Raw genomic sequence first — 25,559 nt, 5'->3', positions numbered from 1 at the left:
GACATTGCTTTACTTTCCTGAGGAAACCCAGTAATAACTAGAGCTTGGACTCTTTGAATATAAGGTTGTTCCTTCCATAGAACATGTCCTTCAGGTGTTCCCTAATCTAAAAAAAAAAAAAATTACATAACAGAAAGTGCCAGGGGATTTTGTTATTGTTGTTGTTGTTTTTTAATTTTCCTGAGACACTTACCACCAAATTCTGAAGATCCCCATCCTGTCACATAAGCAGAAGAACCAGGTGGAATATTCTGGGTAGCCTCTGGGAGACACACCCTATGGATATCTTTGGTAAAATTGATGCCTCCATCAAGTTGGATAGCTGCAATATCATTTTCATGAGTTGCAGGGTTATAATTGTTATGGATTAAAATAGTCCTTACTCTTCTTCTCTCTTTAGGAAATGTTATCGAAACACCAAAGGTGGCAGTCCATACACGAGGATTAGATTGGCTAAAAAAAAAATTAAATAAATAAATGAAAATATACTTTGAAAGGGAATCTGAGTGTTTTTAATATTTGAATTTTGTGTTTGTCCTTCTTGTTACCAGCTAGCAACTATTTGACCAGTGTCTCTTTGGTGTATATGTCTGGATTACATGGCTAGTAATGAATGATCATTTATCTAAAGGACCCTGTAAATTGGGGGTTGAATGACTTGGTGTTGTTCCTAAGGTTGAATAAAAATAAAATGTAACCACATAACAATGCAAGGTTTTGTGGAATTTAGATAGAGATGATACAGAAATAAAAATATATATGTCCAGGAAATAATTTTATAAGGTACAGTAACTTATGTAAGAAGAATGCTAGTTAAAAATCCTAATGAGAAAAGTAGTTTACAGTAAGCAAATTACACACATTTTTCATATTGAACTTTTTTTGCTCAGGTTCTTTACAGAGAAGATTCTTTTTAAAAAATTTTTATTTATTATTTATTTATTTAAAAAATTAACATATAATGTATTATTTACCCCTGGGATGTAGGTCTGTGAATCATCAGGCTTACACATTTCATAGCATTCACCATAGCACAGAGCCTCCCCAATGTCCATAACCCAACCATCCTCTCCCTTTCCCCCAGAAATCCTCAGTTTGTTTTGTGAGAATAAGAGTCTCTTATGGTTTGTCTCCCTCCTGATCCCATCTTGTTTCATTTTTTCCCTCCCTATCCCCCACAAACCTCCACCCTGCCTCTCAAATTCCTCATATCAGAGAGATCATATGATAATTGGTTTTCTACAGAGAAGATTCTAAAGATATTCTTCATCTCTTTCTTCCCTCCCTTTTTTTTTTTCATCCAGCATGTGAATAAGAGCACGATTTTGGAAAAAGTTACATTTAGATTTAAATCTTGGCCATGCCATACATTAACAGTGTTATTTAGGGAAATTTATTTCATATCTCTAATTCTTAGTTTATTTTTGCATAAAATGTGATTGTTGATATGCTCTTGCTCAGTTTGTAAGCATTGAGACAAGTGTGTCAAGCACAGTGTTTGGTGCACAAAGTAAGCATTCAATGAAGATAACTATTATTTTCATTAGTTAGAGTCATTATTAAGTGTCCACCTTGTATAAGAAACAGTATGAGTGTCTGGGGTTAAAAATATAAAAATAACTCCTATGCTATAACAATCAGACAAAAAAAGACAAAAGTCATCTGAATCAGCAAGGAAGAAGCACAACTTTCATTATTTGCAGATGACATTATACCATATCTAGAAAAGCTCAAAGACTCCACCAAAAAACCTGCTAGAACTGATAGATGAATTCAGTAAAGTTGCAGGCTACAAAATTAACATACAAAAATCTGTAGTATTTTGATACAACAGTAATGAATCAGCAGAAAGAGAAATTAGGGCATCAATCCCATTTATAATTGCACCAAAAACAGAAAGATACCTAGGAATAAACCTACCTGAAGAGGTGAAAGATCTGTACTCTGAAAACTATAAAACACTGATGAAAGAAATTGAAGATGACACAAAGAAATGCAAAGATATTCCATGCTCATGGACTGGAAGAGCAAATATTGTTAAAATGTCTATATACCTGTCTCACGTTGAGGTCTTTTATCTATTTCACGTTTATCTTTGTGTGTGGTATAATACAATGGTCAAGTTTCATTTTTCTATATATAATTGCCCAATTTCCCCAGCACCATATATTGAAGAGACTGTCTTTTTTCCACTGTATATCTTTTTCTGCTTTGTCAAAGATTAGTTGACCATGGGGTTATAGGTCCATATCTGGACTCGCTACTCTGTTCCACTGGTTTATGTGCCTGTTTTTGTACAGTACCATGCTATGCTGTCTTGGTGATCACAGCTTTGTAGTAAAGCTTGAAATAAGGTAACATGATACTTCCAGTTTTGTTTTCCCTTTTCAACATTTCCTTAGCATTTCGGAGTCTCTTCTGGTTCCATACAAATTTTAGGATTGTTTGTTTCAGCACCTTGAAAAATGCTGGTGGAATTTTGATCGAGATTGAAAGTATAGATTGCTCTAGGCAGTATAGAAATTTTAACAATGTTTATTCTTCTGATCCAGGAGCATGGAATGCTTTTCCATCTTTTTGTGTCTTCTTCAATTTCTTTCATGAGTACAGATTCTTTACCTCTTTGGTTAGGTTTATTCCTAAGTATTTTATGGTTCTTGGTGCTATAGTAAATGGAATCAATGCTCTAATTTCCCTTTCCATATTTTCATTGTTAAGGTATAAGAAAGCAACTGATTTCTGTCTCCAAAAGCAAAGGAAACAAAAGTGAAAATGATCTTTTGGGACTTCATGAAGATCAAAAGCTTCTGCACAGCAAAGGAAACAGTCAACAAAACAAAGAGGCAACCCATGGAATGGGAGAAGATATTTGCAAATGGCACTACAGACAAAGGACTGATATCTAGGATCTATAAAGAACTTCTCAAACTCAACACCCAAGAAACATATAATCAAGTCAAAAAATGGGCAGAAGACATGAAAAGACACTTCTCCAAAGGCGGCATACTAATGACCAACAGACACATGAAAAAATGTTCATCACCATTAGCCATCAGGGAGATTCAAATAAAAAACACATTGAGAAACCATGTTATACCAGTTAGAATGGCCAAAATTAATAAGACAGTAAACAACAAGTATTGGAGAGGATGTGGAGAAAGGGGAACCCTCTTACACTGTTGGTGGGAACGCAAGTAGGTGCAGCCACTTGGGAAAACAGTGTGGAGATTCCTTAAGAAATTAAAAATAGAGCTTCCCTATGACGCTGCAATTGCACTACAGGATATTTACCCCAAAGATACTGATGTAGTGAAAAGAAGGGACATTTGTATTCTAGTGTTCATAGCAACAATGGCCATAGTCGCCAAGCTGTGGAAAGAGCCAAGATGCTCTTCAGCAGACGAATGGATAAGGAAGATATGGTCCATATATACAATGGAGTATTATGCCTCCATCAGGAAAGGACGACTACCCAAATTTTGTATCAACATGGATGGGACTGGAGGAGATTATGCTGAGTGAAATATGTCAAGCAAAGAAAGTCAATTATCATACGGATTCACTTACTTGTGGAACATAAGAAATAGCATGGAGGACATTAGGAAAGGAAGGGAAAACTGATGAGGGAGAAATCAGAGGGGGAGATGAATCATGAGAGACTGTGGACTCTGAGAAACAAACCGAGGGTTTTAGAGGGGAAGAGGGAGGAGGGATGAGTGAGCCAGGTGGTGGGTATTAAGGAGGGCACGTATTGCATGGAGTCCTGGGTGTGGTACATAAACAATGAAACTTGGAACACTGAAAAAATAAAATTAAATTAAAAAATAAAAAAGAAAAGCTGGAGTAATCACAATTCTGGACTTCAAGTTATATTACAAAGCTGTAGTAATCGAAACAGTATGGTACCGGCACAAAAATAGATCAATAAAACAGAACAGAAAACAGAAATGAGCCCAGAATTAGGTGGACAATTAAATTTTGACAAAGCAGGAAAGATGTTCCAAGCATTTAAAATCATGAATTCCTTTGGTAATCATTGACAATATTTATAACAATGGCTTTCATTATAGTGATATCCTTTACTTAGCTTTGGTGTTTGAGTCTGTCTGGGGCTTTGAATTCAGTACATCCTTAATTAACGCAAGTATTTTCATTCCTAATTCCCATACTCAAAGGTGATTAAAATCAATTAGTGCCATTTTTCTTTGGACTTTCAGGTGGGACTAAACATTGAACATTGAGCCAGATTGTATTATTCTCTATCCCTAGATTCTGCCTACTTTTTCAGGTTAAAGAGCATTTGCTCAATTTGCTGCTTCTCTGTTAAACGTTACTATCCCTTCTTCCATTTTTTCCCATTGGAATTTTGAAAAATCTTCAGTATTTGTAAGAAGTTATTTGCAGATTTGAGGGTACTGCTGCATAATATAGTGCCTGTTACAAAACTGTTAAGAGAGAGTAAATTTTATTATGATTAGTGCACAATGTTCCTAAACCTGAAAAAGTAGGTAGATTTCGGGGGTAGAGAATAACTTAACCTGGCTGGAGCTCAAGGTTCATGCCTTGAGAAATAAGTCTGGGTTGATTGGAGAGGAGGGCTTTAGGTATGTGGTAAATTGGATTTTAGACTGTGGATGCTCAGTGAGTCTGAGAGGAAAATAGATGTGGTCAGAGGCACATTTGATTTAGATCATCTTCACTTTTCTGAGTGAACGTTTAGAGTTTAGTTCCCAGCAACTGTAGGGGTCTAGGATGCTTCTATAATAAGGCGTGTCTGGGGGTGCCTGGGTGGCTCAGTGGGTTAAGCCTCTGCCTTCGGCTCAGGTCATGTTCCCAGGTCCTGGGATGGAGCCCTGCATCGGGCTCTCTGCTCAGCGGGGAGCCTGCTTCCTCCTCTCTCTCTGTCTGCCTCTCTGCCTACTTGTGATCTCTGTCTGTCAAATAAATGAATAAAATCTTTAAAAAAAAATAAGGCGTGTCTGTACTTAACAGATTTTAGTCATCTGAGTCTAAAGTCCTTCTATTCTGAGGAAGTTTATGCATCCTACTCTCCACTGGCAGATTATTACCCTCATGTTAGCAATAGCCTTCAGTTATATCATTGAAGAATTTTTTGTAGGCTGTTTAAATTCATTTTGTTTATGCTGCTCACTATTCCTGATCATTATTTTTGTGCATGTTTATCTCTAACTTTAGAATGTAGGCTCCTTTACAGTACAGGCAATGGTTAGCTAGCTGCTATGATAACACTGTGCTCATAGTAGACATTCAATAATTGTTTTGAAAGAATTAGTTAATAGCATAGGACAGTCTTGGATCAGCCATCAGTCTGTTGATCAGCTTACATGATATAATGTGAAAATTCCTATAGCAATTCATTTTGCTAACATTTAACATATGTTTAGATTAATGTATCTGACCCTATCAAAAACACTAAAACATAGATAATAGTAGGCTCCTAATTTGGGGGAAAAAAAGAGGCTTTTAAATGTTGAATAATTTTCTCAAGCTTACATAACTAGGATTTAAATTAAACATTCTGACATATAAATCATTGTTCTTTATCATGATGGCATACTATAACCTGAAACAGAAAAATAGGATTAAATTAGCAAGGTGAAGGAGAAAAAAATATTTTTGCTATGATGGATAGGAAGAAAAGACATAATATTTTTTGTATCCAATTACTTTTAGCACAATCCAAATATGTTCCATCCTTGGGGTTTGGGTGGCGTTCTTCTGTATATTTCTCTCCTAGTTGTTCCCAGATGGGTAGGTAAGCTGCGGCCTCACCTTCTGAAGCAGTGAGCTGCCGTCAGGACCCACATGTTGCTGATCAGGATGCCGCCGCAGTGGTGAACCTTATTCACCTGTAGACTCACTTGCCACGGCCAGTCTCCTTCCTCAGCCTGAGTGCCTCCTGTGATCCTCTCCTCAGACAAAGTTATTAGGTCTGGACGGGCCCCACAGCCTAATGAGAAAAGAACATGAATGGGCTGGGAAGGTCGTGATTCATTTACATTTGGGAGGTGCTGCTAGAATCTCTCCATCTTTTACAACTTTCCTGTGTTTCATGGGTTCTTCCCCAGAACATGTTAACCTTTCCAAAAGCATGATCAGTATGTTATTTTTTAGAGTACTTATGTGACTCCTGTTGACTATAGACCACATTTTAGAGAATATTTCTGAACTTGAGATGCAGGCTTCGAATTCTGGAGAGCCTTCAGAGTTTTCTGGAGTTTCTCATGAATGGAAGTTAAGATGGGTTAGTGCTGGGTGTAAGACCTTGGGCCAAAAAGTTCACTAAAAAATTTTCATCTTCTCTTTAGCTTTGCTATTCAAAAGTGTGGTCTGTGGACCTGCAATATGGGCATACCCTGGAAGTTTATAAGTTTATTAGAAATGTTGAGACTGTGTGAAAATAACCCAAGGGTCTATCAGTGGGTTAGTGGGTCAAAGGAATGTCTCTCTCTCTCTCTCTCTCTCTCTCTATATATATATATATTTTACACACACACACACACACACAGGGATATTATTCATCCTTAAAAAAGAAGGAAACCTTGTTGTTTGCAACAACATGGATGAACTGGAATGTATCTGGTAAGTAAAATAAGCCAGATAAATTCTGCATGGTACCACTTACATGCTATAGAATCTTAAAAAAATAGTCAAATTCCTAGAAAGAAAGAGTAGAAAGTAGTTGCTAGGAGATGGAGGGTGGAGGAAGTGGGGAGAATTTGGTAAAAGTGTAAAAAATTCAGCTATAAGGTAAATAAGGTCTGAGGACCTAGTGTGTAACAGGGTGACTACAGTTGATAACATTATTGTATAATTGAAATTTGCAAGAGTATAGAATTTAAAAGTTCTTATAAAAAAGGGGGCGGCTAAATATGTGAGATGATGAATATATTACCTAGATGGAATCTTTTTATAATATATCTATATATATAACAAATCATAATTTGTGTACTTTAAATATCTTACAATTTTATCAATTTTCCCTCAAGACTGAAAAAACATTGACTCTAAGGCACACGCCAGGGAACAAATGAGAAGCTGTATTCCCCCCCTTCCCAACGTTATTGTGGAATAATTGACAAATACAGTTCTGTATTTTTAAAATGTATAGTGTGTGAGTTGATATACATGTACATTGTTGATTACCAAGGTCAAGACAACCAACACCTCCATCACCTCACATAGTTAACTCTTGTGTGCATGTGGTGAGAATGCTTAAGATATACTGTCAGCAACTTTCAAGCATACAATACTAACTTATTAATCATAGTCACCATGCTGTGTGTCAGAGCCTCAGAACTTACTAGAAGCTACATTCTAATGGTGATTGCTGTGTACACTGAAGTTGGGGGAAAACTGTTCTCATCAAGAAATCTCCATAGTAGTGACCCAGCTCATCATGAAAGTTCCAGTCCAACTCCGTAACTCACTCTATATTACCAAATGCACCCTCAAGAAAGAGTTACTGCAGGTCCACAGAGTATACTTGAGGGTAACTGAGGGTTTGTAAGTATCTAAGTGAGATTTAAACATCTTAAGAGAGAAAGCCTATGAACACTCCAATGGCTGAAACTGAAATGATCATTCAAGTCCTCTCAATTCCCCTTCCCATTATTTACTTCCTTTTAAAGTCTATTATTAAGAAATTAGAAGTAAACCACCACCAACAATTTCTATTGCTCTAAAGTAGTGACACTGTTTAATAGAACATCCATCCAAAGGCATTTTTTTCCTAACAGACTTTCCAGATAGAGGAGGTCCAGACTTTCATTTAGAATATACACAGAACAGAAGTTCCTCTATTGCATCCTTCAACTAAATTTCTTAGTAAATTACTTAAGCATATTTTCATAAAAAAAAGTATGAATTAAATATATAGTGAAGTTGAGAAACACCCATAAATGTAGCATTACCTTGTAACATCACTTAAGGATTTGAGATAAGCCAGCTATAGAGGTGCACTGAACTAATTTCTAACTACATTTCATCACCAGAGAAGGAAACAGCTGTTTTCTAGGGATTATATTTCTGCTGTCCTAGCCCGAGAGTGTACAGAATGACATCGGAAAGTCACTCTAATCTCATAGATTAGAGACACAAAACTGACAACACTTTTATAATTTTTTAATTCTACTTTTTGATTAACTTAAATCAATAACAAAGCAGGCTATTCTGGTGGTCAGGAGGAGCCATATTAATGGTGTCCCCAAACAGAATTTATAAGTCTGAAGAAGTGCCACCATAGACCGGGGATAGGAAAAGCTTCCCAAAGCTGTCAAGAACATTTTCCTGAGGTCAGACTTGACACAGAATGTCATTGCTGCCACCTCCTTCTTCTAAAAGGAGGGGAAAACCTAAACATTGCTCCATGGACCAGTGGAATCAGCAGTCTCTTCTCAACAGTGCTCCACATGAGTGAATTGCTAAGAATAAAGATAACACCTTAGAAGCTACCGTGGCAAAGAGTGCAAATACTTGACCATTTGCTATTTGTATTTTGATAAATTGTTTTTATAAGATAATTTTGAAACTTACCTTCAGTGAAAATATTTACTGTATCCTGGTCAGTAAGTGCTGGTATTAAAAAAAATAGAGAGTAAGATCAATAAGATCAATAAGGGTGTTTATTATTTCATCTTAATTTCTTAAATGTAGTCCTCAGACAACCACCATCAGAATCAGTCAGGGGTCTGATAAGATACAGATTTCTAGGCTTCATCTTAGACCTGCTGAAAGTCTCTGAGTCGTAAGTCCCAGAAATCTCTGTGTTTACAGCCTTCCCCTAATTTATTGTTATTTATATAAAAGTTTGTGTTTAATTTCTCATCAAACACTAAAAGATACTTAAAAGCTATTTAAAAGTTATTCCTACTCTCAAGTCAGTCAGTTTAGTTGGGAAAACAGAAACATAAGCAAGTTGTTGCTTAAAATATGATGTGATAAATAGCATAAGAGAAGTTAGATTTTCATTTACTTGAATATATATGTAGGTATATATAGATATATCTGTATTATACTACTGATTCTATTCTTAGTATAGCAGATATAACACCGAGCAAAACACAGGAGGTCTGCCCTGACGTAATTTACAGCTAGAAATTAATCAAGGAACCATTCAAATCCATTCAAGTGGAAGTGGAGAGGAGAATGGCGAGGGTGATCATACCACCTGAGAGAGTCACTGAGTTCTCATGGTGAGAAAAATATTTGAGCTGTATTTTGAAGACCTCAAAAAAACGTTCTGGGCAGACAAGCATTAAAAAGGTATTCCAGGTGAAAGTGTAGTGGGTTCAAGTGTACGGAGATGGATGATGTTTGTGGAGTAATCGCATCAGTAGGGCTGGTAGTGCAAGGGGGTCACGGAGGGAGATGGTGTGAGCGCCCGGACAGAAAATATGGTGATAGCAGAGAGTGAAGGTCTGTCTGTTGTAATTTAAGGTCTGCTTACAGAACCATCTTCTCTGCCCATCCTATAGCCATCTCAAACTCAGTGTGACCAAATTTACTCCAGATTTGCTACTTACATTATGTTTCCTCCTTTAGGAAATGGTCCCACTTCTACCAGTGGCTCAGAAATCTGAGTGTCTCTATCTCATTCCTTCCCGTCTTTTTCACATCTTATTGGTTTTCAGATTTTGTACCCTTTACCCTCTAACAATCTTTTGCATTAGGCCCATCCTCTTGATCCCTTTGGCTACCCCTTTTGTTGGTGCTTTCATCATTTGACATCTATACTATTACAATAACCTTCAATCTAGATTTTCTGCCTCCACCTTTGTGCTTTTCAAGAGGTCTATCTCCACTTTACCAGGCTGTGTGTGTGTGTGTGTGTGTTTTTTTCCTACAAATATATGTCAGATCATATCTCTTTGCTTGTTTCATTTGTGGGAAGTCATGGGAAGCTTTTAAGTAATATTGAAATTATGTTTTAAAATATTTCATTGATCTATGTAGACAGTAGTTTGGAAGGGGCCAAGAAAGTATTACAAAGAATAATGTGGAGGTTGGTGCAGTAGTTCAAGTAAGGAATAATGTTGGCTTTGGCCAGAGTGGTAGCAATGGAAGAAATGGAAATAGATTCAAGACAGTCAGAGGTACAGATATTTTCAGAGAGGAGTTAGGAATGTTGCTAAACCTTCTAATTTCCTCCTTCATTCTACAAGTATTAGATATCTTCCAATTGCACCCTGTGTTCTGGGTGAGGTGGAGTGATAATTAAATGGTTCTCTGACCTTGAGCAGCTATTTGCCACTTCTATAACATACCTACAGGTTGAACATCTGACCACAACATCTCTCATAAGGAGTGTTGAGAGGGAAAATTAATAAAAGAATTTTAGCTAGTGAAATTTACTATATGAATGCTGAATGATTCTTTAAACATTAGAATGCTTTATATTAGGGAACTATGCATTATGTCTACCTTTACAGTATATTGTTTTCATAAAGTTTAATTCCAAGGAAAGAAAATCAATCTCATTAAATTAAAATATGAATTATAACTGATTAAGTTGATATATTGGGATAAAATGGTAAAAAAAATTAATGGTACTTGCATGTTATCTCAGTTGAAGGGTTTATTTCCAAGTTTCCAGAGTTATTCAGAATTTGGTGTAAAACAGACTCAATTCTGCTTTTCATTGATGCTCCATTGTTATTTCTAGTGAATTTAAATTTCATGACAACATCTGCTATCACACCATTACCCTCCTGCCTGAAAGCCATAAATATATTAAAAATAAATATAATTTTATGCTATTCTGTTTATATACTCTTATTGATTAAACATTAAAAAACTCACTTGGAGAATTTAGCTTTAGAACAGATTCATATAACAGTGTTTTCATACTTAATGATATATAACAATGTTATTCCACAAATATTTGATTTCAAAGCATGGTACACTATATCCACCATTCAGTATAGCTGGCTTTAAAGTCAGAACTCCAAAGTCTGAATATCGGCTCTGCCATTTACTGTTCGACTTTAGTAAGTTATTTGTTTCTTAATCTTTCTCCAAGTCTCCTCACATTAAAATCGACTATTATGAAGTTTATGTGAATTAACACATGCAAAAGTTTGGGAAGAATACATAGCATACAGTATTAACTGTTATTATAATATAATATAATAAATATAATATAATTATAATACTTATAAGTATTAGCTATTATTAGACTTCACAAAAGTCTTCAAAAAAGAAACCCCCTCATCTCATTGAACAAACCTATAAAGAGAAAAGTGACTTAAAGACTTGGGTTAATTTTCTAGTACCCAAATGCATTAATGTGGCTACAAAGTCAAATGTTAAAATTTTATCTCTATATCAGTTAGCTAGACATATTCTCCATAATGAAGCTTAATAAATTGACTAAATGCTACAATGATCAAAAATCAGTGTAATGTCTTCTTCCTTACGTGTGAATTACCATGTTAATCATTGCCCCACCTAACATTGGCCATGTTCTTTTCTGAAACGTGCAATAAATAAATTTGTCTTTCATATTCATTCTAGGCCTCTTCCTCTCCTGTCAATTATCAGTTCTGCTGTAATATTCATCCCAGATATTAATTTAATATTTACTTAGCAAATGTTAAAAAACCACCTTCTTGTGCTAGGCACTGTTCTTAGTTTCAGAAATTAACAGTGATCAAGATTCACACTTGCCATTCTCGTGGATTTTGCAGTTTAGATACAAGAGCAGACACTGAAGAAATAATTATTGCTTTCATTTCTAGCAACATGAAAGTCTAAATAATTAAAAAATTTTCCATATAAAATAACCAGAAATACTTGATAAGATATAATAAATTTTATCGGGAGAGGATACTTTGGTCTAGTGCTACGGGAGAGGATGTTTTGGTCTAGTGCTAATTAGTGAATATGAGGTTTCTAAATAAGTGAGCATGAGGTTTCTAAATAAGGCCAGGATTCTCAAAGAGCTAAACCCTCAGTGAGAGCATGGATTAGAAAGAAAAAAAATGTGCTCATCATGTCATTAAAAAAAAAAAAAAAAAAAGACAAGGAAGTTTATGGTCTCAGGGTTCCAGGTCTAGACAGAAAAAAGATTGTCCTGACAATTCATGATCATGAGCCTAGCTGCATGAAAGTTTTAGATCTGCATTACCACCATCTTCATGATTCCAGAAACTTTAAGAAATTAACAACAAAAAATGGCTCATGTGCTGCTGATCCTCCTAGAGTATCTGATAGAAGCGAATGCTCTGTAAATTGTTAAATCCAGGCTGCATAGTATCCCTCTTATGAAGTGGGATTAAAGTAATCATGTAGTCCCAATGGCAAAGAACTGATCATGAGCTAGAATCAGCAGAATGAGGATAGCATCTTCAAAAATTCATATAATAAAATTAACAGATGGGTAACTGTATTTGAAATGACTAAAGCCATAAAAGGGGGAATCATAAATGTGAGAAAAGTATAGGACATTATAAAAACAAAGCAGACAAGCTTACAAAAGAAACAAATAGAGCTTGCAGACAGGACAACATAGTCATAATTTTTAATCAAAATTAAAAACTCAGTGGATGGGTTACACAAAATATCAGACAAAGCTAAAGAGAAATTAATTAACTGAAAGATAGAAAAAAAGAAATCACACAAAATGTAGCACAAAGAGATGAAACAGAGGCTAAGCGACTAGAGAAGTTTCAATGTTTACCTAATGCAAAACTAAAGAAGATCACCAAAAAATAAAGGGGCAACAACATTATAAGAGATCATGAGAATTATCCAGAATTGATGAAGATATGAAGCCTTGGATTACAAGAGTCTGAGGCATACTAAATAAAAGAAACACCTCTCCCCCACAAACAAAAATACATCATTAAAAAAAAAACTGAATTCCAAAAACAAATGGAAGACTTTCAAACAATAGAGATTTTCTACCAAACAACATTTGACTGAAAGACTATTTCTTCATAGCAACAAAAAATGCAGTATTTAATTGTACCTTCAAAATTGCTGAAAGACAATAGCTACTGATTCAGAATTTCATATCCACACTAAAGTATTTTTCAAGAATGAACATAAATAGAACTTTTTTTAGATCAAAGCAAAACAAAAAGGATACTATATGGCTCATGGACTCTTGTGAAAATTTATAAAGGAAGTACTTCAGTAAGAAGGAGATTGAACCCAGGAGGATTAAGGTATGGTAAGAAATAAAGAAAAAAAGAAAATGGAAAACTGGTAATCTATCATTACAGTGACTAATTTGGAGTCATTACAAATAGAGTGGAGCTAAAACATCATTCATAATGACATGAACAAGAGTTTCAAGTTCCCTATATTATTTGGAAGAAGGGTAGAGAATTAAGTCTCCTTATTTAAATTTGAAGGATAATCACAAAAAGCAAAGATGATTAGAATGCATTAGAAAATGTAGCTGTCTTTCTGTTTTAAGTGAAATGTCTAACCTATAAGGATATGTAAATATTGAAAATAAAATATTGAAAACCCTTCTTGGGGTTAGGGATAGTGAAGAACTAACAGAAATCTAGTGGGACTGAGACTAATCTAGGTGGAGGGTAGTGAAAGATAAGCCCAGAGATGGAGATATTAAGAAGAAATTAGAAAAAGGAAGGTTGAGTAAACTTTGTTACATATATGTGTATAAAAATGTCTCTCTCTCTATATATACATATTTATGTATATGTATATGCACACATGTTTACACATTATATAAAAAATACATGTACCTTTGATATGCATCTATTATATTCCTATATAATACTTGGCATGTTGCAAAGGCAATGGGTGGCCCATAGGAGGATTTTAACTGGGGGAATAATATGTTTAGAATTTTGTTTCAAAAATTCTTTCTGGCTGCTGTATAAATGAGTGGAGCGAGAATGGAGGAAAGGAGGCTCATTCAGGAGACCGTTCATAATCCAGGAGAGAAATGGTTGAAGGAACTATTTGAAGAAAAGTTATGGATCTTAGAAATATTTAGGAAATAGAATAGAAAGATTAGATAGTTGGATGTGTGGGTTGAGGAAGAGGAGAAATTAAAGATGAGTTGTATATTTCTTGAGCAACTACGTTGAAAGTGATGCCATTGTTAGAGGTAAGCAACAGTAAAAGAGTAATATTTGGTGGCGGAGAGACGTTGGGTTCAGGTCTGGACACAGTGAAGTTGAGTTGTCTGTGAGATAACTGTATGATGACATCAAGTTGATGGCTGCGTATATTCATGGCTAGAAATGAGAAGAAAGGACTGCCCAGAGGTACAACTTTGAGAATATCGAGCATATAGGGGGCAATGAAGCCACTGAGAAGAACTGAGAAGATGAGAGACTTATAGCACAGGCTGACATCCAACAACATTTGAAGGATGTGCAGAGAAGGATGTGCTAGTGAAGAAAATTGAGGAGTGAATGGAGAGGTAAGAGGAAAATAAGGGCATGTAGGGTCATAGAAATGACAGGAAGGCACTACTTCAAGGAGGACTGAAAATACAACATCACCAAATACTATTGAGAGGTCCAGACAGAAGACTGATAGAGTTTATTCAGAGCTTGTGACTTGGATGTCATTGTTGAACTTGGCAAGGGTAAGTAGCATTTTGTGGTGGCATCAGGAGTGAGATTGTGGGGAATTGAGCAGTAGGTGGGAAGTGAGCAAAAGGAGAGGAAATGCAGACGGTTCATCCAGTCCTATGGATTTTGAGAGCTAGTGGCCAGTAAAGAGATTTTCACAGGAAAACGTTAAGGGGAATGTGCAGTGAACTGACTGAAATTCATGTTGGTAAATACTCTTCCCATGGATTCTTCCTACTCTTCTCAATTCTTAACAAGACTTATCTGATCAGATGTTCATGCTCCTGGGACTTATTCTCGAAAAAAGAAGAAATATGAATTTTCTTGTGGTAGTGGTATTTGAGAAATACCTCCCTTTCAAAGGACTTTTGCGTATTATTTGAAGGATCGGTTGATGTAGCCATTTGAGGCATTTGTGATAGGGTTAGTATTCTAGTTGGGAGGGCCTGTCTCATCACATCACACAGACAGGTACACATTCAACTAAGGCAGGAATGTCGAATAACTAGAATGCATACTGCTACTCCCCTTATTATTATTAATTCCTGCCAGACATGCTTGGATTTGGCCACAGCATCTTTTACATTACAGCGTTCTAGGCAGACACAAACCAAAAAGCTTGATGTTGGTCATAGTGTCTGATCTTGGATGAATATACCCAGGACCTCAGCATTGTACAACTCCAGGGACACTGTTTACATGTGCTAGATTGTGAATGGGATCCACCGGATTTATACAGTAGGTTGTATATATACCTTCACCTGACTCTCTTTAATCTTTCTTCCTTTCCTATCAAGAATTGAAGCAAGAGATTATGCTGAGTGAAATAAGTCAAGCAGAGAGAGTCAATTATCATATGGTTTCACTTATTTGTGGAGCATAACAAATAACATGGAGGACATGGGGAGATAGAGAAGAGAAGGGAGTTGGGGGAAATTGGAAGGGGAGGTGAACCATAAGAGACTATGGACTCTGAAAAACAATCTGAGGGTTTTGAAGGGGTAGGGGGTGGGAGGTTGGGGTACCAGGTGGTGGGTATTAGGGAGGGCACAGGTGTGGTGCATAAACAACGAATTCTGTTACGCTGAAAAGAAATAAATAATTAAAAAAAAGAATTGAAGCAATATGTTTATTTACATTAGTAAATGGATCATATGTGGCATGTTTTGTTATTGTTTTGGCATTGTTTTTTAAGCTGCCCATGATACTTCTTTCAGAATATTGCAACAAATTGTGTGAATGCTTCATTCATTATCCATGCTGTGAACAAGAGTCAAATGGGCCAAGTTGCATCTAAGCATATGTATTTTTTATAGAGTTCCACTTACCTCAGTTTGACAACATGAGCTCTGATGAACTGACTTCTTAAATTTGATTCTTTGAACGTTTTAGTAATCTGTAGAAAGAAAAGAAAAAAAAAAACCTCTTTGTAGTTACAGTTGTTCTTCCCTTCCTTCTTCTTTCTAACCTAGCAACGTAGGACTTAAGTTAATGAGGGGCAGGGACTGGAGTTTTCAGTTCAGTTCAGTTCAGTTCAGTTCAGTTCCATCTCAGAACAGGTGAGGTTGATTTAGACCGGTGATACAGCTTTCGGATGCAGTGCCTCTTTACTCATCTATGATACAAAGATGATAATGGACAGGATGCATCTTCACTAGAAGTCATCTCAACGTTAGATGTCAGGGTGATTTGGTGGCTCTTCCTAGGGGGGTAGGGGCCAGTGCCAAGCCAACACTAGGGGAGTCCATGATACAACTTACATTTGTGTGATTCCCCAACAACTGTTTTTAAATGGGTAAAACCAGGTTAAAATGAGTGATGAAAAGGAGAAAACATAGAAAGGGCAGTTTTTTCCTTGTTAATTCTGACTAATACCTAAGCATCCAAGGTTATTTGTGACATCAATCAGTAATTTCCTGACCTAACCTTAACTATTTCCCTGCATCATTTTTCTTAATAATGTTTAATGATTTTTCTTTTTTATTATTTTTAAAATTTTATTTTATTTTTTCAGTGTTCCAAGATTCATTGTTTATGCACCACACCCAGTGCTCTATGCAATACATGCCCTCCTTAATACTCACAACCAGGCTCACCTAACCCTCCCATCCCCCTCCCCTCCAAAACCCTCAGTTTGTTTCTCAGAGTCCACAGTCTCTCATGATTCATCTCCCCCTCCCAAAATTATGTGATCTAGAATTAACAATTCCTGTTATTTGGTGAACTATATTCCAGTTAACTACAAAGAAAGATGAATTTTAATATGCTTGTTAATATACTATTATAGAAGGTATTTTAATAAACGGCTTAACTTTAGTTTTACTTGATTTTAACAGAAGTAAAAGGAATTAACCTAAAGCTGAAGGAATTGGTAAAATCTGGATTAACGTTTCCTGTGATTATATTTTAATTTATGGTTTGGCACTACACCTGCACAGGCTAGACTGGACCAAAGTTAAAAAATCCACCTTAATTATGACATTTTTGTTATGTGGAAAACTTTAGTGATAAGTAAGATAATAAGCAACATAAAGAAAACAAATTGATTAATTGGTTGATATCAAGATACAAGGATAAAAGAAGAGGACTATGGATAAGATTTCATATTTTCCAGAATACAATGTTATTGGCCCTTTCATTAAAACTTATCAGTTCTGATATCAGTTCTAGTATCAGTTCTAACTTATCAGTTTCACTAGAACTTATCAGTTCACAGAAAATCAGTGAGCAGATGATTGTAGAGAATTCCAATAGGATAGTGGAAAGGGAAGTTGACGAAGAAGACAGGTAAGTTGGCTTGCTATAAGAACTTGAATGAGCCTTGTAACCTTTCTTCTTCTCAGTTTTTACATCTGTAAAATTACTTCATGATGGTTTTGGAAGGGCATGGTGTTAGGTATGAAGAGAATTGAATGGAAATGAAGGAAATAGAGGGGAATAAAACCTACAGGGATTGGTAATGGATTGGATATTTGGAATGATAGAGGGCAGTAGGTCAAAGATGAATTCTAGGTTTTTGCTTTGGAAAACTTAACGAGTGACATTGGGACAGGATTGTTGGAAGAAGGCTGGTATGGTACGGGGAGATCATGAATTTGATTTTAAGACATAATACATTTGAGATAAAAAAAAAACAAGTAGAGATATTAAGCAGGTAGTTGGATGAAACAGTCTGAAATACAGAAGAAATGTCTGGGCTTGAGACCAAGTGAGTCATTAGATAAGTATTAGTTGAAGTAGTGCACATGGATGAGATCATCTACAAATACAAAACAGTGTGACTGGAGAGGAGAGCAAAGTCAAGGCCTTGGGGAATTTCAGCTTTGAATGTCAGCATAGAAGAGGGTGATCCTGTAAGGACACAGAGAAGTGGCCAGAAAAGCAGGATAGGAAAAGCAAATGAGTGAATATTTTGCTTGAAAATCAGAAAATGATGGACTTTTTGAGTTAGAATATACCATAAAAATCATCTGGTCCAATGATTTTACTTCACTGATGAGTAAATTGAGAGTAGTCAGAAAAGAGACATGAATTGCCTAATATAACAGAAGATTCTGGGACTAGTCTATTGCTCATTAAGTATAGTGTGTTGTTTGTGGGACAAGGATGATGATGGTACTCAGGTTACCATTGGGAAATGGTCTGATCCTTGGATCTGGAGTCAGAAGCCCTTGGTTTGAAGGCAGGTTCTACCACTCTACAGGTGATTGACATTTTAACATGTTTCCTAATCTCACAACCTTTACTTTATCCATCTATAAAAGTGATTTGTTAATTCATTTGGCCGTCGTGAACTGAAGGTTAGAGAGTGCTTTGTGAACCATAAATTAGCCCTGCAGCAGACTATTATTCATAAGGCGTTTTAAATGTTTAAAGTGTTTTTACTGAAAGATAAAGAAATCAGAGTGTGGAAATCATACATCTGAAGAATTTCAAGGGAAAACTTTCTCTGCTAGTTGTTTAAGTATATTGTAAAACCACAGTACTCCAAATAGCTTGGTACTGGTACGGGTAAAGATTAGTCAGTGAAGACACGGAGGTGCAGAAAAAAGAAAAGGAGGAATTTGTGTATAATAAAAGTGGCATGGCAAATATACCCATAGCACTATTAAACACACGGTTTTGGTACCCCACCTAGCTATTTTGGGGGATAAAGTTGGATCTCTACCTTATTGCAAAGTAAATTACAGATGAATAAAAGATAAAATTATAAAAACTGAAATAATAAAGTTATAAAAAGGAAATGAAGGGGCGCCTGGGTGGCTTAGTGGATTAAAGCCTCTGCCTTCGGCACAGGTCATGATCCCAGGGTCCTGGGATCGAGCCCCACATCGGGCTCTCTGCTCAATGCGGAGCCTGCTTCCTCCTCTATCTCTGCCTGCCTCTCTGCCTACTTGTGATCTCTGTCTGTCAAATAAATAAATAAAAATCTTAAAAAAAATAAAAATAAAAAAAAGGAAATGAAAATGAATATTTTAAAGAGTATTTAGAGTGGAGAAAGCATTTTTAACCTAACACAAAAGGGAGAACTCATACAAAGGATTGATAATTTGGCTATATGAAAAATTAAATGTTTAACATTAAAAACCCCCTGTATTATAAACAAGATTGAGAGTTAAGTCACATTTTTAGAGAAATATATGCAATGTAATGACTGGCAACTTTAATATTCTCATAAGTACAAGTTACAAGTTTTTTTTTTTTTTTTTCCAAATCCATATAAAATAGACAAACGCTCCAGTAAGAAAATGGGCAAGGTCGTGATCAGGCAATTCACAAACGAGGTTGTAAAAATAACCTATCTATATAGGAAGACAGATTAAATCTTAGTAATTAAGGAAATGCAAACCAAAATAGTGTTAGTGAGCTATCACTTCTCACCTCCTGAATTAGCAACAATTAAAATGATTTACGATGCCGCGTGTTAATGCCATGGGGAAAGAAGCGTACCTGTGTGGACTTAGGTAATGCGGGTGAGAATGTAAACTGGGGCATTTCTGGAGTGCAGCCTAAGAATTAATCTTAAAAATGCAGAGAACACTATATTGATGTAAGCAAGTGGTTGAATAAATACATGGGGAGAATAGAAAAAGAGAAGAATTTAAAATATCCTTCAAATATTCAAAGCATAACTCCCCGCTCCTCTACTTCTTATGCGTGGCTTAGACACGGTGTCTTTCTTTCAAAGAATGCAGTGTAGTAAAGGGAGGGAATGACTGTACGATGTAGCAACCTCCCAAACACTTCAGCTGGGTGATCAAGTTGACAGTGACTGACAGTGTAATGAACCCCCTTCGTGTGATGGAATGAAAATGATACTTTCCTCTTTGGTCTTCTCCCTCCCCAAACTCCACTCTAAGCAAGAGAAAACAAACAAACAAAAAAGGCCCAGTTGTGGGATTTTACAAAATGACTGGCCAGTACTCTGCAAAACTGTCAAGATTCTCAAAAACAAGGAAAATCGTAGGGGCTCTCATAGATTCTCTTCCCAAATCAACTGATTCAGCTGTTTATTCTGATCTCATTAAACATTTAAATGATATACCTAACTTCCCTTGCTCTAATCCCATTAAACTAAGCATTTGTTCCATAACTTGGCTTCTAGCGAAGTTTGCCTCTGGGGAAAAATGTGTTAGATGAGCCAATATTTAGTTTCCCAGTCACAAGATTTCTCATTACAGATCAAATTAATAGTTCCCAAAGTGTGGTCCTTGGACCATAAGCATCATCATCACCTGGGAACTTAGAAATGCAAATTCACCCCAGGCCTATTGAATCAGAGACTCTGACATCAGAGCCTAGAAATATGTGTTTTGACAAGTCTGCCAGGTGATTCTGTTACATGCTAAAGTTTTAGAGACATTGGATTAATTTATATTCTTAAGACTCTTTAAAAGCTAAGTAAGACCTCAAGACTGGTCAACTCTGACTGTGTGAGTCAAAGGCCAGACTCTGGTCCATGGTCATAAATGAATGCAAGGGTCCACTTGTGAGACTTCCTGGTGGGCCTCTTCAAGTGAAAGCCTGACCTTGCTTTGCATATTTCCTATGTCTATCACTGAGCCAGAGTAGGATGTTGTCTAAACTATGTTATTATTGTCGTGCAAACATGTCATTTAACACCTGCTACCTGTGTATTTAGTTGGGTAAGAAGAAAGGAAAGAAAGCCAAATGGAAAGGATTTAAAAAGGCAATCTCAAGGGGAGCAGTAGTAAATGCTCAACTTGCATGAACTGTAGACTTCCAGCCTTTGAAGTCATAATCATATAAAATATGAATTTACTCAAGAGCCTTCTAGCACTTTTCACTCATGACTTAAAAAAAAAAAAGTAGAGAAGAATCAGTATACTAGCAAATTAACTTGGAAAAAGCACAAAGAAACACATCTTTCAGTATTCAGGGAAGAAAAATATGCAGAGCATTTAGCAGTTACAAATAGATCACAAAATGTTAGATTTATTACCAAATTTGTTTTATGACAGAATAAAGAGCAAAGACAAACATTAACTTACCATAGATTCAATTCTTCCACTCAAAGCCCTATATTCCTGTGTACCTGGTGAATTTAACTGATTACTATATTTGACATTTAGGATTTTAAAGCTGCTATGGTAAAAGTAAGACTTTTGATCTGTAAAGCAAAGAAAAGGCAGAATCAGTCTCACTACTAAGTACTTTAAACTTTAATTTATCCAGGATTATAGGATGCTCTATTATACAATTAAAAAATTTGCTTCTCTTAAATGAATAGTTGTTTTCATGATTCTCTTTCTCCTAGAAGAGTTGAATAGTATCTCATCCAAAAAAAATTTTTTTACTTCTCTTAAAGAAAACCCCAAACTTAACTATAAATGTAACTAATAAAATTATTTTTCTTCCAGTTTTTAAAAAAACTGACAGATCTGAAATTGTTAAGGCTATAGGAGAATCACAGCAGCATTATTTGTGAAATTAAAGTGATCAGAAGTATCATAATTTTCATTTTAACTATATTTTAGGGAGATTTGTGATTGCAGATTTATTCATCAAGAAGTATTAATGAATGTCTATAATATGCTATTATTCATTTATCACTAAAGAATAACCCAAAGTAATTCTGAATAGTTTTAAGAATTGTTTCAAATAATAATCATTTTAGAGGAATTAGTGACTTGTTAGTTTTTTAGAGTAAGCTAGAAAACAAACGTTTGAATAAAATAACTAATAGGTTGTCCAGTGTGAATTATTTCCACCAAAAAATGTCTGCCAGAGGACATATTCAGTTGGGTGAAGAAAGTAAATATTTCTAAAACATACTGTATACATCTTAGAAACATTATGGACACGGATATAATAACCTAACCTGTCTCAGGAAAAATCTTTTGATCATTCATAGGCATAATTCATGCAGAAAAGTACGTATGTCGGGGAAAGGGTTAGAGACCCTGGTGGGAGGCTGGTATAGTCCTTTGTGGTGGAGGGGCAAGTCTTTTAAGGGCCATAAATGGTTACTGGGACACATTCTGCAGAGGATGGACCTAGACTCCTCCACTTGTGTGACAATATGGTACAACTAAAAGTGAAAATTGATTAATTTAATTGGGAGCTTGAGGTGTCTTACCTCTGTAATTCACCTTAGATGTAGCTGCCCCCAGGTGATTTGACAGTAAAATGTAGCCACAATTTTATAATTAGCTTGACTGAAGAGATTATTTATTATTACTGGTTTTCCTAATGCTGGTAATTTTATTGTGCCATTGAGAATTTTTCAACTTTCACATAAATATGCATTTTTGCCCATTTACTATAGAACATATAATAAATTATATTCTCTCTGTCTCTCTACACTCATTCATACCCACACATATGATTTAAATGATTTAACAGAATTATAGTTGAAATAAAATAATCCCAAAATGCATTTTTAGATGAAAAAAGCACATTATAGCATATATTATATAGGGAATTAGACATAATTTTCTTTATCTACATTAAAACATCTGAAAGAATGTTCACTGAGATATTAAAGAACATTGTTTGTGAGTAAGCAGGGTATCCTGTATTCTTTATATTGTTCTTGTCCATGTGTCCTTTATTTTTGTGATATAATAATACTAAGAGAAATAATAAAAGAACAGGTCCTTTTTAAAATTTGTTTTTCTCCTCATCTTTTGTAGCTGTTCTCCCAAGACTGTTTTATGAGGAGAAAGATCATGATTAACATATACTTCCAAATTTTTAAGGTTGAAACTTAAAATTCTTTGCAATATTTCACTTTTACAGTTTTTTCAGTGGAAATCATGATATTAAATGAGAAAACAAAATCGGCAAATTCTAGTATCAGAAAAGAATCAAGAGTTTTTTTTTCCTTTGGCTAGAATAATTCTTGTCTGGGTAATACTGTTTATTCTAAAAAAAAAGAGAAGAGAAAAAAAGTACTGATTGAGGGAAATATAGACACAAACATGTATTTAGGGATATATAAGACATACAATTACATTATATTAAAAAATAATAGCGGCTATAAAAGGAAGAACGCCAAACGTTTCATCTGAAGGTATATTTAGTTATTTGGTTTGGAAAGTGGTCCTTTTAGTGTTCTAGTACTTACCAAAAGCTAAAAAGTGGATGAGTAGAGCTACGGTTACCGCCAAGATTACCACCCCCGCCACAACAACAAAACACACTACATACGGATTCAGGAATCTTGAGGTTGAGGGCACCCGTGCTGGCCTTAAAAAAAAGAGAAAATGATCAAAAACTAACCTTTGATTCAGGGAAGCCATATTGTAGGGTTTATGAACATTTTCTATTTTCCTTTGTCTTTTAGTCTGAACATAGCTCTCCATAGAGGAAACCATGTGATTCTTGACCAGAACCTTTTTTTTTTTTTTAAAAAAAAAGATTTTATTTATTTATTTGACAGAGATCACAAGTAGGCAGAGAAGCAGGCAGAGAGAGAGAGAGGAGGAAGCAGTCTCCCCGCTAAGCAGAGAGCCCAATGCAGGGCTCGATCCCAGGACCCTGGGATCATGACCTGAGCCGAAGGCAGAGGCTTTAACCCACTGAGCCACCCAGGCGCCCCACTTGACCAGAACCTTAGTGACTTTTCTTTCAAATTTTTTTTCAGCACGAAAATGCTGACATTTTGGTAGTTTGATAGAAGCATAAGTAAATCGGAGTTATGCTTTGCAATGATTTCCCTTCCTCTGTCAGTTGATGAGGTTCTCAAGAGTAACAACTAATTGTACTGTTTTGTTGTCTTCCCAAGACCTTATGTTGGACACTTACTAGGTATAGTAAAGCTCTCTTAACTGAGTACCATCCCCAGTGGTATACAGAATAGGAGTCCTTCTGGGTGGGGAGAGGGGTGGGGGAGTCAGAACAGTAGCTTTCCTCCCTGTCATATTCTCTGTATTATTAAAAATGGGGGTGTGACCAGAGGTTGAGTGCTCAGGTCCTGGAGAATAACAAGCCTGAACTCTGAAATTCACCTCCGAAATGAATTAGAACTGTCCCAACAGCAGAAGATTTGTGTGATTTATTATTTTTTTCCCCAATGAATTTATAAACTACAGTGCCAGCCAGTAGATTTGTACTAACATGGTATCTGGTGATTATTATGAAGCACATGATCCAGGTACTATCTTCTTCCCTGCCTCCCTCCCCACAGCCACATACACTTGCGCTAGGGAGGTAACCAGAAGAACTAAGTGTGAATTTCTCTTTTCTCCCTTGTTTGCTTGGAGGTCATATTGTCATTCATCTGAGACTTTCCTAGCCTGACAAGTGGGATTAATAATATCTGTCTCGGGGCACCTGGGTTGCTCAGTGGGTTAAAGCCTCTACCTTTGGCTCAGGTCATGATCCCAGGATCCTGGGATCGAGCCCCGCATCAGGCTCTCTGCTTGGCGGGGAGCCTGCCTCCCCCTCTCTCTCTGCCTGCCTCTCTGCCTACTTGTGATTTCTGTCTGTCAAATAAATAAACAAAATTTTGAAAAAAAAAAAGAAACTATCTGTCTCACATGCTGTCTTGAATATCAAGGAGGTTATGTTAGGAAATATATTTCTAGTTAAATAAGATTGTCTACTAGGCGGTGTGCCGCTGGAAGGGAAAGACAGTGTGCATGCTTCTGTTTCGGACACTTTGCTGAGTAACTGCCGTAAATAGGTGATTTATAAATATTTATGATATTCATAAGTTTGTTGCAGTGTTAGCTTTGAGCACGTTTCAGATTTAAAGCCTTAACATAGGGCACCTGGGTGGCTCAGTGGGTTGGGCCTCAGCCTTCGGCTCTGGTCATGCTCTTAGTGTGCTGGGATCAAGCCCCACATCGGGCTCTCTGCTCAGCCAGGAGCCTGCTTCCCCCTATCTCTCTCTGCCTGCCTCTCTGCCTACTTGTGATCTCTGCCTGTCAAATAAATAAATAAAAAATCTTAAAAAAATAAAGCCTTAAGATAGCTGAAAAATAGTTACACTTAACAAGAATATAGTTTCTCATTTTTCCTATTTGTTTTGCCTGTCTTCTGGTGTAAGTGTGAATAGAATGCACTGAGGGTCAGTGACTTGCAGACATTTAGTTTTCATAGTAGGGCTGCCTGTTGTTGTTTGGGCTCTCCATGACTCAGAAACATTTCCTGGTGTTTTATAGTATATCACCGGCACATCGTTTCTGTGGTTCTGAGACCAGTAAGATATCAAGAGATTGTTGGAGGCAGAGTGGGACTTGCCAACTTTCAATTTTGTTGAACAAACACATTAATCATACAAAAACTGACCATGCTCAAACATCATCTAACGAAGGGGCATTTACGTGCCTAGAAGTAGGAAGGACATAGTCTCAGGCTAGCAAAATATGAATAATGTAGCTTTAGTTTTAGGATATCTTTTTTACTGCATTGCTCTTTGTTCATTTGGCTATACGTGAACACTGACTTCCACTGACGCTGGTCCAGAGTCCAGCATTGGGAAACCACCACTGCGTTAAACTTCAAATTGGA

General features: G+C 36.2%; 1 protein-coding gene across 1 annotated transcript in view; it reads right to left on the bottom strand.

Moving 5' to 3' along the window:
• LOC122889563 (transmembrane protease serine 11D-like) overlaps positions 1 to 25,559 on the bottom strand; it is a 49,539-nt gene that overhangs the window by 4,863 nt on the left and 19,117 nt on the right. The window contains exons 2-8 of the mRNA XM_044224814.1: positions 23,170 to 23,291; positions 21,092 to 21,210; positions 15,908 to 15,975; positions 10,577 to 10,734; positions 8,557 to 8,595; positions 5,794 to 5,971; positions 194 to 453 (exon numbers count right to left, since the gene is read on the bottom strand). Coding sequence (XP_044080749.1) covers positions 194 to 453; positions 5,794 to 5,971; positions 8,557 to 8,595; positions 10,577 to 10,734; positions 15,908 to 15,975; positions 21,092 to 21,210; positions 23,170 to 23,291 — 944 coding nt within the window. The remainder of the gene's footprint in view (positions 1 to 193; positions 454 to 5,793; positions 5,972 to 8,556; positions 8,596 to 10,576; positions 10,735 to 15,907; positions 15,976 to 21,091; positions 21,211 to 23,169; positions 23,292 to 25,559) is intronic.

Source organism: Neovison vison, chromosome 11 (genome assembly GCF_020171115.1).
Source record: "Neovison vison isolate M4711 chromosome 11, ASM_NN_V1, whole genome shotgun sequence".
Taxonomy (NCBI): domain Eukaryota; kingdom Metazoa; phylum Chordata; class Mammalia; order Carnivora; family Mustelidae; genus Neogale; species Neogale vison.
This window is presented reverse-complemented; position numbering and strand designations above follow the sequence as displayed.